This window comes from Procambarus clarkii, chromosome 25 (genome assembly GCF_040958095.1).
Source record: "Procambarus clarkii isolate CNS0578487 chromosome 25, FALCON_Pclarkii_2.0, whole genome shotgun sequence".
Classification (NCBI taxonomy): domain Eukaryota; kingdom Metazoa; phylum Arthropoda; class Malacostraca; order Decapoda; family Cambaridae; genus Procambarus; species Procambarus clarkii.
In genome coordinates, this window is record NC_091174.1 from 31,079,050 (window position 1) to 31,094,987 (window position 15,938).

At 41.5% G+C, this 15,938-nt stretch overlaps 1 protein-coding gene across 1 annotated transcript in view; it reads left to right on the plus strand.

Moving 5' to 3' along the window:
* LOC138368501 (dynein beta chain, ciliary-like) overlaps positions 1 to 15,938 on the plus strand; it is a 255,884-nt gene that overhangs the window by 206,741 nt on the left and 33,205 nt on the right. The window contains exons 21-26 of the mRNA XM_069331025.1: positions 733 to 865; positions 3,817 to 3,960; positions 4,256 to 4,393; positions 8,578 to 8,803; positions 9,068 to 10,083; positions 10,399 to 10,641. Of these exons, the coding sequence (XP_069187126.1) occupies positions 733 to 865; positions 3,817 to 3,960; positions 4,256 to 4,393; positions 8,578 to 8,803; positions 9,068 to 10,083; positions 10,399 to 10,641 (1,900 nt within the window). The remainder of the gene's footprint in view (positions 1 to 732; positions 866 to 3,816; positions 3,961 to 4,255; positions 4,394 to 8,577; positions 8,804 to 9,067; positions 10,084 to 10,398; positions 10,642 to 15,938) is intronic.

Genomic DNA, 15,938 nt, shown 5'->3' on the forward strand with positions numbered 1-15,938 from the left:
TGCCTCTCTTCTTGCCCTCAGTGCGCTGTGCCTCTCTTCTTGCCCTCAGTGTGCTGTGCCTCTCTTCTTGCCCTCAGTGTGCTGTGCCTCTCTTCTTGCCCTCAGTGTGCTGTGCCTCTCTTCTTGCCCTCAATGTGCTGTGCCTCTCTTCTTGCCCTAAGTGTGCTGTGCCTCTCTTCTTGCCCTCAGTGTGCTGTGCCTCTCTTCTTGCCCTCAGTGTGCTGTGCCTCTCTTCTTGCCCTCAGTGTGCTGTGCCTCTCTTCTTGCCCTCAATGTGCTGTGCCTCTCTTCTTGCCCTAAGTGTGCTGTGCCTCTCTTCTTGCCCTCAGTGTGCTGTGCCTCTCTTCTTGCCCTCAGTGTGCTGTGCCTCTCTTCTTGCCCTCAGTGTGCTGTGCCTCTCTTCTTGCCCTCAATGTGCTGTGCCTCTCTTCTTGCCCTAAGTGTGCTGTGCCTCTCTTCTTGCCCTCAGTGTGCTGTGCCTCTCTTCTTGCCCTCAGTGTGCTGTGCCTCTCTTCTTGCCCTCAGTGTGCTGTGCCTCTCTACTTGCCCTCAGTGACACAGAAGCAATATGTGTTCCACTTCGCTGACACACATTGTTCAATTTGCATGATTTAACTGAAATATTCCTGACATTTCACACTGTTTCCTATTAAATAAATTGCCCACTTTTCAAGTATTAAATAAATTGTTTCATTGTTCTAACAATTAAGCCTTTGTGTGTACTGTTATTAGGTTGTTCATCGAGGAGCGGATGGGAAGGAAGTACGTGGAGGGGGAGAACATCGACTTCTCTCAGAGCTTCGAGGAGTCCGGCCCTTCGACTCCCATCTTCTTCATCCTCTCACCCGGCGTCGACCCCCTCAAGGTCACCAGTCTCCCCTCCTCCTCAACATCTGCACTCTCTTATGTTTACCTTTATTACATCTTACAGTATTACACACACCAGAGAGAGAGAGAGGGAGAGAGGGAGAGAGAGAGAGAGAGAGAGAGAGAGAGAGAGAGAGAGAGAGAGAGAGAGAGAGAGAGAGAGAGAGAGAGAGAGAGAGAGGGAGAGGGAGAGAGAGAGAGAATGGGAGAGGAGTTTGACCACTGTACTGCACAGAGCGCCTTAAGGTGCTCTGAGAGTTGTGGTATTTTTGTTAACTTTACCACAACATTTATAAACACAACAAAAATATGTCCTTGACAATTGGACCATGAAGATTCTGCCGAGACCAGGTGTGCAGTGCAGCGGTTAAAGCAGATGGTAGGAATGAAGTTGTGAATTTAAAAATACACAAAGTGATTTAAGTAAACAAACTACAACTTTGACAAATGGACACCCCAAAAGGTGTCTTCGAATGTACTGTTAAACAGGCGATATCCATTATATTTTTCTCAACAGTCAATTATCTAGGATTTTATGGGTTCTGTGGTTTACCGGATTTTATGTTTGTTACATTTCGTTTTAGATGTGTTAATGGGAGGGTGTGAGGGAAGATAATGGGAAGGTGTGAGGGAAGTTAATGGGAGGGTGTGACGGAAGATAATGGGAGGGTGTCAGGGAAGATAATGGGAAGGTGTGAGGGACGTTAATGGGAGGGTGTGACGGAAGATAATGGGAGGGTGTCAGGGAAGATAATGGGAAGGTGTGAGGGAAGTTAATGGGAGGGTGTGACGGAAGATAATGGGAGGGTGTCAGGGAAGATAATGGGAAGGTGTGAGGGAAGTTAATGGGAGGGTGTGAAGGAAGATAATGGGAGGGTGTGAGGGAAGATAAAGGGAGGGTGTGACGGAAGATAATGGGAGGGTGTCAGGGAAGATAATGGGAAGGTGTGAGGGAAGTTAATGGGAGGGTGTGACGGAAGATAATGGGAGGGTGTCAGGGAAGATAATGGGAAGGTGTGAGGGAAGTTAATGGGAGGGTGTGACGGAAGATAATGGGAGGGTGTCAGGGAAGATAATGGGAAGGTGTGACGGAAGATAATGGGAGGGTGTCAGGGAAGATAATGGGAAGGTGTGAGGGAAGTTAATGGGAGGGTGTGACGGAAGATAATGGGAGGGTGTCAGGGAAGTTAATGGGAGGGTGTGACGGAAGATAATGGAAGGGTGTGAAGGAAGATAATGGGAGGGTGTGAGGGAAGATAAAGGGAGGGTGTGAAGGAAGTTAATAGGAGGGTGTGAGGGAAGTTAATGGGAGGGTGTGAGGGAAGGTTTGAGGGAAAGTAATGGGAGGGTGTGAGGGAAGATAATGGGAGGGTGTGAGTGAAGATAATAGGGGTGTGAGGGAAGATAATGGGAAAGTGTGAGGGAAGATAATGGGGGGGGGGGTTTGAGGGGCATAACTGGTAATCCCCTCACAGTGTTCAAGAGAGAACTGGATAAGCACCTCCAAAGGATACCTGATCAACCAGGCTGTGACTCATACGTCAGGCTGCGAGCAGCCGCGTCCAACAGCCTGGTTGATCAGTCCAGCAACCAGGAGGCCTGGTCGACGACCGGGCCGCGGGGACACTAAGCCCCGGAAGCACCTCAAGGTAACCTCAAGGTAGGTGTGAAGGAAGATAATAGGGGTGTGAGGGAAGGTAATGGGAGGGTGTGAGGGAAGGTAATGGGAGGGTGTGAGGGAAGATAATGGGAGGGTGTGAGGGAAGATAATGGGAGGGTGTGAGGGAAGATAATGGGAGGGTGTGAGGGAAAATAATGGGAAGGTGTGAGGGAAGATAATGGGAGGGTGTGAGGAAAGATAATGGGAGGGTGTGAGGAAAGATAATGGGAGGGGTGTGAGGGAAGATAATGAGGGTGTGGGGGAAGATAATGGGAGTGTGTGTGAGAAAAAATAATTGGATGGTGTGAGGGAAGATAATGGGTGGGTGTGAGGGAAGATAATGGGAGGGTGTGAGGGAAGATAATGGTATGGTGTGAGGGAAGGTAATGGGAGGGTGTGAGGGAAGATAATAGGGGTGAGACGGAAGATAATGGGAGGGTGTGAGGGAAGATAATAGGGGTGTGAGGGAAGATAATGGGAGAGTGTGAGTGAAGATAAAAGGGGTGTGAGGGAAGATAATGGGAGGGTGTGAGGGAAGATAATAGGGGTTTGAGGGGAAAAATGGGAGGGTGTGAGGGAAGATAATGGGAGGGTATGAAGGAAGATAATAGGGGTGTGAGGGAAGATAATGGGAGAGTGTGAGGGAAGATAATAAAAGGGTGTGTGGGAAGATAATGGGACGGTGTGAGGGAAGATAATGGGAGGGTGTAAGGGAAGATAATTAGAGGATGTGAGGGAAGATAATGGGAGGGTGTGAGGGAAGGTAATGGGAGGGTGTGAGGGAAGGTAATGGGAGGGTGTGAGGGAAGGTAATGGGAGGGTGTGAGGGAAGGTAATGGGAGGGTGTGAGGGAAGGTAATGGGAGGGTGTGAGGGTAGATAATGGGAGGGTGTGAGGGAAGGTAATGGGAGGGTGTGAGGGAAGGTAATGGGAGGGTGTGAGGGAAGGTAATGGGAGGGTGTGAGGGAAGGTAATGAGAGGGTGTGAGGGAAGATAATAAGAGGGTGTGAGGGAAGGTAATGGGAGGGTGTGAGGGAAGGTAATGGGAGGGTGTGAGGGAAGATAATGGGAGGGTGTGAGGGAAGGTAATGGGAGGGTGTGAGGGAAGGTAATGGGAGGGTGTGAGGGAAGGTAATGGGAGGATGTGAGGGAAGATAATGGGAGGGTGTGAGGGAAGGTAATGGGAGGGTGTGAGGGAAGGTAATGGGAGGGTGTGAGGGAAGATAATGGGAGGGTGTGAGGGAAGACAAAGACGAAAGGTGTTTGAAGAGAGCGTTGTGGTCCTACAGGAGGTGGAGAGTCTGGGGGAGAGACTAGGGTACACCTGTGAGAACCGCCGCCTTCACAACGTCTCTCTGGGTCAAGGTCAGGAGAAGGTGGCGGAAGAGGCCATCAAGATCGCCGCAAGGGAAGGTCATTGGGTCATCCTGCAGGTGAGTCGCATTTCAAGACACCAGTATGTGTTCCTTTATCTTGCACGATGATCACGCAATTAACTAAAACAAAGAATTTCTGGAAAATTCTCAGAATTTTCTCACATAAGGATTTCATACTGGAAATATAATTGGGTAAATTTAATAAATTATGGTTAAAACTCTGTAAAACAAACTACCATTAAAATATTTTCTTATTTTGAAGTAATTATGTCTGAGCATATAAACAATGTACTCCAGAGCCGTGTAATTCGTCTATGTACTGGAGCTTATCACTGTGTGTGTTCCCCGGCAGAACATCCACCTGGTGCGCCAGTGGCTGCCCAGGCTGGAGAAAAAGTTGGAGGCCAATTCTGAGGCCGCCCACCAGGACTACCGAGTCTTCATGAGCGCTGAGCCCGCCAACAGACCCGAGAACCACATCCTGCCTCAGGTTAGTGAATCACGTGAAGAAATTACCATCTTTTATTCAACAGCAGATCTCCAGTATGTTTATGACTCCACTGCTGTACATCAGTTCAGGATTATTTAAATGGTAGAGATGAGAGTACTGGTGTATTGGAGAGGGAAGTTTGGCAGATTTGTTAATTAAATAAGAACTCATTATTTGATAATGATTTAACAAAGGCAGTTAGTGTATTAATGACTCCTCTCTATTATTCGGTCAGCTCCTATTTTTAGTTTATTTATGTCTTTGATTATATGGGGGGGGGGGTGTTACCTTATAATTGTAGATTGTTTAATATGAGTTTAGTGGTGTTATTTTGCAGTGTTATTTAAGAGCATGAGTGTATTCTATAATAATTGCTGGGTGGGGGCTTCTAAATATTCACTATTGGGAAGCCTTCGTACAGTAGCTCAGACTATTTCTTATGAGATAAGATTGTCCATTGTCATTTGTTTGTTTAGTTGAGATGTTTAATTTTAGAGATTTTATTGTATCTATAGAGATGCAGTTTTTATGATTAACTATTCCTATAAGGATAGTTTGATTTGCTTCTACTTTAGCCAAGACTAAATGAACTCCTTTAAATTTTTCTGAAGGTTCGTTTCAGGGTTTCATTCTGAATATGGAATATACAAGAACATAGAATGCATTGCTTCATTTTTTATTGCATAGAGATCTAGGATCTTATTTATATGAATAGTTTTTAGGTTGCTCTTTTTAGGTCCAGATCCATTAAGTGTTACTTTTATAAAATTGGTTGGAGTTATATTTTTTTGCGGGGGGGGGGGGGGGGGGTACTCTACCTCGTTTTCGTTATGAATATTTAAAGTATTTGGCTTGGAAAAGGTTTTACCTATTAATTTAGAATTTTTTTATTTATTTTATGGAAATGCAGGTGGTATTTTATTGTTGTTTTCTGAGAAGTTAAAGTTGTATTTTCGAAGAATAGTTTAAGGGAAATAAAATATCAATTTTGGATATTAAAGATATTGTTTTTCTTCGAGAATAAAAGTTGGAGGTATACTCCTAATAGTGTTTTCAAAAAAACTGTTTTTAAAAACGTAAACTTTAAATTTAATCATTTATCCCATGTTATTGTTATAATGTGGTTGATGATATAGTATATAAAATATAAGGTAGATAAAATTTAGCCAGTTAAAATATAAAGGGTTTCCCCAGGACGTGCACCAATCCAGATTAACAAAATTACTACTGATACTAGGTATCAGAATGTAATTTGGCTAAGTGGGTAGAATGTTCTTCGAAAAGAAGTAAATTGTAAAATTATTAGAATGGAGATGGAATCTACTGGAGCAGTAACATTTCTTAGCTTGTTGGGAATGGATCATACGATAGCTCGAGCGAAGAGGAAGTATCATTCAGGTTCAATATGTACTATGGTTAAAAGGGGGTTTGTGTGGATAAAGTTGTCTTGGTCTCTAAAGAGATATGGATTAAGAAGGGTTAATAGAATTAAAGTTCATAAGAGAATAGCAAATCTTATAATGTCTTTAAAAATAAAGTAAGAGTGGAAGGGAATTTTGTCCATAGATATGGAAATTCCTAGTGGGTTATTTCCTCCTGTTTCGTTGAGAAAAAAGAATGTGGATTATTGTCAAAGCACCAATAATATAAGTGAAAAAGCAGTGGAAAGAAAATGCCATTTAAGGTAGCACTGTCAACAGCAAATCCTCAAATTGATTAAACTAGATCAGTTCGAATGAGATGAATTGCGAAGAAGAGGTTAGTAATAACTGTAGCTCCTCGGAAGGATATTTCTCCTCAAGGTAGAACATATCCTGCAATGCCTGAGGCTATTGTTAAGAAAAAAATTAACACTCCAATTATTCATGTGTGAAGGTAAGTGTAGGACCTACAATAAATACCTCGTCCAATGTGGGAGTAGAGGCAAATGAAAAAGAAGGACGCTCTATTGGTGTGAATAGTGCGTAGAAGCTATCCATAGTTTACGTTATGGAAAATGTGAATAGTTCTTGAAAAAGGTATTTCAATATTTGGTGTATAGTGTATGGATAGAAAAAGGCCTGTTACAATTTTAATGGTTAACTATAATCCTAATAACGGATCCCAAATTTAATATAATTGAAATATTTCTATGAATAGGTATATCGATTAAAGATCCGTTAATGATTTTAAATAAAGAATGAGTTTTACATATGGGTTTGAACATTAATTATTTGTTCGAACTGGGCTTGAGTTACCGTTAATAATTTTTAACTACAACAAATAATGTTAATAGAAGGTATAAGATAATAAATAAAGTTAAGAACATTGAAGAAGAATTATAAATAGTTCTGGTTAGGAGAAGGGTATTTCTGAATACATAAGGAAATGAGTTGGAGGAAGATGAAATTATAAATTTAGAGTATGTAAATAATGGATCAATGAAAAACAAGATGAAAGAGATTATTAATATAGAAAGTGCTAAGGTTAAAAAAGTGTTAAAGGAAAGTCCAAAGATTTCATTTGAGGCAAGGGTGGCGACTAAAATAAGTAAAACTAATATTCCTCCAAGGAAAATAAGGAAGAGAATGTATGAAATGAAAAGGTATTATTGAAAAATCCTAAGGCGATAAAATGATAAGAGTTTGGATAAATAATGTGATCCCTATTAATAAAGGGTGGGTTAATCGGACAAATAGAATGGAAATACGAAGGATAATGGGAAGGTAAGAGATAAAGATTTTAAAATCACATTTTAAAGTTTTAAGAAGTAAATAATTAAAATTTGATTTACAAGACCCAAGTTTTTTAAACTATTAATACTAATGGATACTTTGAATTAAATTTATATTTGTTCATTAGTAATATTGTTTTGTGGGTTATGATATTTTGTTTCTAATCAGAAACATTTATTAAATACTTTATTGAGGTTAGAATGAGTGGTATTAAGAGTGTTTTGAGACTGAATTAAGACTTTCAATTTCCACAGAATATAATGATTAACTTCTTATTTAGCAAGATTGGTATCCTTGCTTTCTACCCAGATTAAGGATATAGCTGATTTAAATGTAAGAAAAACCCTCCTGTTTTCGTCTTATTGTGATAAAGCACAGTAAAAGCAACGATAAATTGCGATAAAGCAATTTAATTTTGCCGGAACAAATGTGGACATCTTCAAGAGAAAACTAGACAGTTTTTTTCAAGAAGTGAAAATGGAAGCGATATGGAAACACGAGAAAAACAACGATAAATTGTGATAAAGCACCTAAACTATTTGGATCGTCTGAAAGCTCTTCAAATGTACTCACTAGAACAGATAGGAGAGAGGTATCAAATAATTTACTTATGGAAAATACTGGAGTTTAAATTAGTACCAGAGAATGAGAGGCTACTCAACAATCTAAATTTCTCTCATTAAATTCCCCATTTTAGGAAATTGTTTAACATATAAAAGAATTGCACTTGTCTTAATCTGTACAATTATATAATTAACTAGTAGTTAGCGCCAACCTGTAAAGAGTAGCATTATATTTTCAAATGACTGGGCTTGTACTGAATGCTATATGACCTTCGATTCATTATTAATATTTTGTGCAGAACCGTCTAGGGGTGGGACTCTTTCAACAAGAGTTGTTAAATATTTGCAATATATGATTGTGAATATATAGGAAAATACTGGAGGGCCAGGTCCCAAATCTACACAGTAAAATAACAACATATTGGAGTGAATGATATGGAACGAAATGCAGAATAGAACCGGTGAGGAGCAGAGGTTCAATAGGCACAATCAGAGAACACTGTACAAACATCAGAGGTCCACGGAGTTCAATATACTCCTAGCGAGCATACGAAGTTTTGCCGGAACAGACGTGGACGTCTTCAAGAGAACACTAGACAGTTTTTTCAAGAAGTGCCGCACCAACCGGGCTGTGATGGATGTGTGGGCCTGAGGGCCGCCCCAAGCAACATCCTGGTGGACCAAACTCTCACAAGTCATCCTTGGCCTCGGGCCGGGCATGGGGAGTAGAAGAACTCCCAGAACCCCATCAACCAGGTACAATCCAGATATTGTATCCTAGAGTAGCAATTCTCAGTTTTTTCTATAACAGAATTTTTTAAGAATTACTAATGTTTCTCAATTTCCTCGTCTCCTGTTAACAGAATCTTGCAATCAACTATTAATAATTTCTGGTATGCTATACTAGGGAATCCTGGAATCAGCCATCAAGATCACTAATGAGCCACCGCGAGGGATGCAAGCTAACCTCCACAAGGCCCTCTACAACTTCACACAAGAGACTCTTGAGATGTGCTCCAAGGAAGCAGAGTTCAAGTCTATCCTATTCTCCTTGTGCTACTTTCACGCTTGCGTTGCAGAGCGAAGGAAGTTTGGAGCCCAAGGCTGGAACAGACCTTATCCCTTCAACACGGGTACGGAAACTTGTCGGTATTCTAGCTGAAATTGTTGACTTTAATTCCAATAGTAATCCTTCATCATAACTATTTCTAGTTTTGAATCATCATACTACTCATCGATTTCAACCCAATTACCAGAAGCATGAAGGAAAACAATATGTTTCCTGTATTTCACCAAACAATTCACTTCAATAAAATTATTTCATTTATTTGTCATGCCGAGCTGACTGCAAGAGTGAAACCATCAGGTGATATTAGGTTCCTTCTCGTGACCCGCAGGTGACCTCACCATCAGCGTCAATGTGTTGTACAACTACCTCGAGGCCAACAGCAAGGTGCCGTGGGAAGACCTGCGCTATCTTTTTGGGGAGATCATGTATGGCGGCCACATCACAGACGACTGGGACCGAGTCCTCTGTCGCACTTACCTCGAGGAGTTCCTTCACATGGACCAGGTATGTCGCACTTACCTCGAGGAGTTCCTTCACATGGACCAGGTATGTCGCACTTACCTCGAGGAGTTCCTTCACATGGACCAGGTATGTCGCACTTACCTCGAGGAGTTCCTTCACATGGACCAGGTATGTCACACTTACCTCGAGGAGTTCCTTCACATGGACCAGGTATGTCACACTTACCTCGAGGAGTTCCTTCACATGGACCAGGTATGTCACACTTACCTCGAGGAGTTCCTTCACATGGAACAGGTATGTCGCACTTACCTCGAGGAGTTCCTTCACATGGACCAGGTATGTCGCACTTACCTCGAGGAGTTCCTTCACCTGGACCAGGTATGTCGCACTTACCTCGAGGAGTTCCTTCACATGGACCAGGTATGTCGCACTTACCTCGAGGAGTTCCTTCACATGGACCAGGTATGTCGCACTTACCTCGAGGAGTTCCTTCACATGGACCAGGTATGTCACCCTTACCTCGAGGAGTTCCTTCACATGGACCAGGTATGTCGCACTTACCTCGAGGAGTTCCTTCACATGGACCAGGTATGCCGCACTTACCTCGAGGAGTTCCTTCACATGGACCAGGTATGTCGCACTTCCCTCGAGGAGTTCCTTCACATGGACCAGGTATGTCACCCTTACCTCGAGGAGTTCCTTCACATGGACCAGGTATGCCGCACTTACCTCGAGGAGTTCCTTCACATGGACCAGGTATGTCGCACTTACCTCGAGGAGTTCCTTCACATGGACCAGGTATGTCACCCTTACCTCGAGGAGTTCCTTCACATGGACCAGGTATGTCACCCTTACCTCGAGGAGTTCCTTCACATGGACCAGGTATGTCACACTTACCTCGAGAAGAGCTTAACTTACACACAGTGATCAACCCTGAAGCTTAACGCCATTAAAGAATGTAAGAAGACTTACATTCTTAGATGTAAGAACGTTAGAATGTAAGAGCTTTACTCAGTACAAGAATGTAAGAACTCTTGTATATATAAATTAAATAAATATATAAATAAATAACTTACACTCACACACAATCATCTACCCTGCAGCTTGATGGAGAGCTTAACTAACTCCCATCTAATCATCTACCCTGCAGCTTGATGGAGAGCTTAACTAACTCCCATCTAATCATCTACCCTGCAGCTTGATGGAGAGCTTAACTTGGCACCAGGGTTCCCAACGCCTCCCAATTTGGACTACTCTGGTTACCACAGCTACATCGACACCTGCTTGCCGCCGGAGTCTCCGCACCTCTACGGCCTCCACCCCAATGCAGAAATCGGCTTCTTGACCATGACTTCAGAGCACCTCTTCAAGACGGTGTTCGAGCTGCAGCCAAGGGACATGGGCAACTCCGGGGGAGTGGTCATCACCAGGGAGGACAAGGTCAGTGGTGGTCACCACCAGGGAGGACAAGGTCAGTGGTGGTCACCACCAGGGAGGACAAGGTCAGTGGTGGTCACCACCAGGGAGGACAAGGTCAGTGGTGGTCACCACCAGGGAGGACAAGATCAGTGGTGGTCACCACCAGGGAGGACAAGGTCAGTGGTGGTCACCACCAGGGAGGACAAGGTCAGTGGTGGTCACCACCAGGGAGGACAAGGTCAGTGGTGGTCAAGGTCATGACAAAGTCATCTCTTGTGTGTTCCTTAAACCCCTTTTTACTCACAATTTCTGGTAGAGTTTGCATGTATTTTAAAGTATTGTGAGCCGTCATATACTTGTTAAGTTTACCTTTTAAAGTACATATGGGTCTCTCAGCAATGGAGGCCTTGGTCTCCTGAGAAAAAAACACTATATAACTTAACCTTCTTTGATGCCACCATCTTCTTCGTGGAAGTGTTATAAAATTCACCACCACAATCAGAATTAATTTTGCATACTCCCTGAGAATGTGCTGTTACCAGAATTAAAGTCAGAGCTTTACTTGTACTTTTTCCATCCTTGCTGGATAAGGGCAATACTTGGGCAAACCTAGAGAATATATCTACACATACAAGTAAGTATTTCACTCCATCATTATGTTTGGCCAATAAACTCATCTCGCGCAGGTCTATAACTTAAAATTATAGCGGTTTGGAGCTTAATACTTGTCTCCGTGTGATTTACGGAGGTTTAAATAATGGTATGGTACCATTTGACACCTTGGTATAGGTGTCAAAGGTTTTCAGATAATCCTTTACATCAGATAGTTATACCGGAGATAATTAATTTAGCAGCATTATACAACCTCTGTACCCATCCCAACAAACCGGTGGATGAGGAGTTATCTTGAGATGATTTCGGGGCTCAGTGTCCCCGCGGCCCGGTTCTCGACCAGGCCTCCACCCCTAGAAAACAGCCCGTAGCAGCTGTCTAACTCCCAGGTACATATTTACTACTAGGTAACAGGGGCATCAGGGTAAAAGAAACATTTTGCCCATTTGTCTCCGCCTCTACCGGGGATCGGACCCGGAACCTCAGGACTACGAATCCTGAAGTGCTGTCCACTCAGCTGTCAGTCGTTATATACTCGCTCCAGTACATCGTTCTTGCTCACCCTTGGTAAATTATCTCATAGGGTGGTTCGTGAACAATATTACCGCGCAATGTTATAGTAGGGGATGTGTTCGAGCCCAGATCTACTAGCAAATACCCATAGGGCTTGCTAATAACTTGCTAATCTTATTAGCAAGTTACAAATTTCTTTGAATCCTGTTTCCCAAATATTTGTCGTCCTAGTGTTTCAATTTGTGAGAGGTCTCTTGATTTAATTGATATGAAATGAGAAGCATTTAAACTAACATTCCTCGAATATTTACCAGGAAAAAATATATTTTGAGTAATTAATATAACTGAGACATTCAGATGTCTTCCTCTAGTAAACATGTTTGATACGATTTTCGAATTAGCAGACTCTGAAAAGGTTTTCATAGATTACTAAGATATGACAGTCCTTATCCACTTGCTCTTCCACAGGATCAATAATAGTTGAATGCTCGATCAGCTTCCTTTTAATTTGCGGGTCTGACTGTAATTCGGTGTAACCACCGCCACATACAATTATTGAGGAGAACTTATGATGATACTTCCTTGCAAGTTTACTGCATAAGAAGGACTTTCCACTGTTAGAATAGCTAGCTATAATAATCCGAGATGGTTCTCGGAATATATCTAGTTGTTCCTCACGGTGTATATCATTGGAACTGTCAAAGATTAATGCTTCGTTAAGACTGCTAAAACTAAGGAAATGGTGATGGAATTTATACAAACAAACATTAGTCATTTACAGGCGTTTATTCACATCATTATACATATGTACAGCAGCATTTTTAAAACTAATCACAGTTCTTACGGTTAACACAGTTCACAAACAATAATAATAATAATAAACATCTTATTCCTTATAGTATATAATTCTACCATTATGTGTTATCTATCTTAATACTAACTTAACTAAATTGTACAACGTAAATCTAGTGAGGGTTGAGTAGTTCTGGGGCTGAAGCATCTCGCTTGCTCCAGGGTAGGAATACAGGGTAGAGTCTCTGTGGTTGTGTTGCTTCTACTACTTCATCATCCTCCATAAACACTTCTTCTACCTCCCTCAATCTCCTCCTCATCCTCTTCTACATCCTTCTCAGCATCATTATTATTATTTGCGATATCTGGATGTCCATATGCTAGGGATTGTGTGGGGCTTAGAATGTAGCGTTTATAATTATATGCTGACAAACCTCTACAAGTACCGCGGCATGTGAAAATCTGTCCTTGCACATTACATATAGATCTAGACACAAACCTGATTGAAGTGTTTGTTTCAAGCGAGTGTTGAAACGAGTCTTGTGAGAATTTCTCTTGGAGGTGGTATGGCACACCTTTACACTTACAGGTATATTTACCATCCTGGATGGTGAAAGAGTATGTTTTAAGTCTGAGAGCGATTAATTGGTTAATAATCTTAGACCCGATTTCTGACTTGAGCAAACCTAGTTCACCTTCACGTCCTTTCGAGTAGGATAGGTGAGTGTCAAGAAAGTTGCTAAAATCCATACAGTCAAAGAGGACACTTATTCAGCTCTTCAAACACATCCTGACACTTGACTTTAATGATGAAAGAGTCTGTATCTGTATATAATAGACTCGCTTTATCTCCATTTGTCGGTTTTACCACATGATACCAGAACTATACCTCTTATCAATCTGGAGTACATGGTAACTCACGTTAGTAGGAGTGTTGACTAGGAGAGACTTCTGCTTGATAGTGCATATCACATGATCCTTACTTAACAACAGACTATGCTTGAAGAATGGGTTGCGAGCGTATTTCAGGAAACCTCTACGATCTGTGACCAAATAGTGATTGTTCCCATATTTAGAAATGTCTGTGAAACTCTTCCCATATATAGAATTTGATACAAGTTTGAAAGCCTTTTTTTATCGCATATTTGGTACTGGCACATTCACGAACATTGAATTCTATTAAATCTTTAAGGTAGGTCTCCTGCTCAAATTCGTAGATGTTTTGAACTTTAGCTACTTCTCTAATTATCTAATTAGTAATAATAATTAGTAATCTTTCTGAGGGAGGTGTGATGCGATTAATTTAGTGTTTTTTAGATACCCCGCGTCTTTCTTCTGTAAGAATATTCTTACTGTTGGGTGAAATGTAATACCTCGGTAATGCAGGTATGGGAAAGAACTAAGGTTTATCCGTATACCTTGCTACCTCCGGACTAACCTGCAATGTATCACACAACACACAATACTCATTTGGTACATCACACGCGATATTCTCCAAGCAAGACTGTTAAAATCCAGGTAGATGATGTAACTACTATCATCACCTAGATCTAAGCCTCTGTGCTGGTTCTCCACATTCGTGTACTGTCTCGTCACAGTGGTGAACCCCCTCGGAGATTCCGGCGAAGTCAATCATATACCAATGGGTCTGACAACATAGTTCCCTATGTTACGACATTAGCTAGATTACAAAATTCTAAAGCTTGTTTATAATCTTTTTTCTGATAACTCCTCGTCATTCAATGTGTTGTAAAACTTATCACATGAAGGAAGTTTTGGTTCATCTAGTACACTCATAGATGATAAGTAATCATAGCAGATTAATTGTTCACCCTTCAACAGTTGTGGGATGGCAGCTTTATTTACACCCTCTAACATAGCCAATGTGAAGGTGGTAGGTTTCCCACTATCAATATGATCTTTAGCTGTTCTTCCTAGTTAACCATTGAGAAGCGCTAAACTGGCCAAAAACCGTAAGTTGTTCGCATCGACTTTCATAAACTTAAATCAATCCCTAGCTAATATATCTATTTCCATCCCTGGTCTGTCTTTAACCTCGTTTAGGATTACTCCTAAATCATAGATAGCATTTTAGGAAAAAGTATTCAGGAACTTATATGAATTTATGCACTGCGAATTACATCTATCACAGTAAGCAGCTTTATAATTGTGAAATCTTATTGTGTGGTCGTGATGTCTGACTTTGATTACATCATTCCTGTTAAAAGGTTCATCACAGAGCTCACAAGCTGTTTTTGTCTCAAATAAAGCTTGCTGTTGCTGGGAAATATTATCCCAACATCATTCATTATCTGTCTGTCAATGATAATGTACGGATATGCAACCGCGTTGTGACGTGATTCTATCATTCCTTTAGGGTTTGAGCGATCTAACATACACTCAAAATCATAAAAGCACATGTGACTAGGCCCATATCTCTGTCCATAGTTACAGAAATCTACCTCTCTGCTAGATGTTTGATGCACTTTACATGTACCTTCGTGAGTTATCTTACGGTCAGGCGGTATCGATATCAAACAACAATGACAAAAGCTGAGATGTTTAAGGATGAAGTTGGCATTACCACACATATTGCATACATAATGGTTAAAATCTTTAATCAGTAACAGATGTTGAGCTTCCAACATTAGCAATGAAATAATGTCTTTATGTTCACCTCTTCCTTTCCTAGCTAGATTGATATAGGGACGCCGTGTATTTTCATCTCTCTCTAGTGAATAGACGAATGTACTGACTACTGATATATTTTCTCCACCTTGGTGATGTCCTCAAATGTTACTGCAGAATTAACATCTGCTGGCCAATTAATGTGCCTGAGACACCAACTAGCATTCACAGATCTAGTGCAAATATTATCAAGATAAGTAAGCCTTTAGTTTAGTAAGCCAAGATAAGTTTAGCCTTTAGCTAAACATTTATATGCGGCAACAAACTGCATAAGGCAGATATTAGCCTCACCATCTGGATTGAAAACCATCCGCTTTCCATGCAAACCTCCAGGATACTCTACATGAGAACCTAACCTTTTTGGATGTTTAATTTGTGGGCAGTTGATATAAAAACGTGCGAGACACTATACCAAGACATTAGACCGCTTCTTTTGTTCTAAATATAAATTTATTTTTTCAGTCAATTCACCTGCCAAGAAGTCAATAAGTGACTCAACCTCCTCTTGAGTAACTGTTCGTCCCTCCCCTCCCGTATAGGAAAACCATCGTTATTGATGGGTTTGCAAATCATCTTCCCCGTCTTGACGTATATTTACATCAACAATATAACGCAACAAGACAGCGCTAACGAGTCAAGGCTGTCTTGGCTTTCCATGCTGTCATTTGAGTCAAGGTCAACCTGACTTCCCTCACTGTTGATGTCCCTGCGCC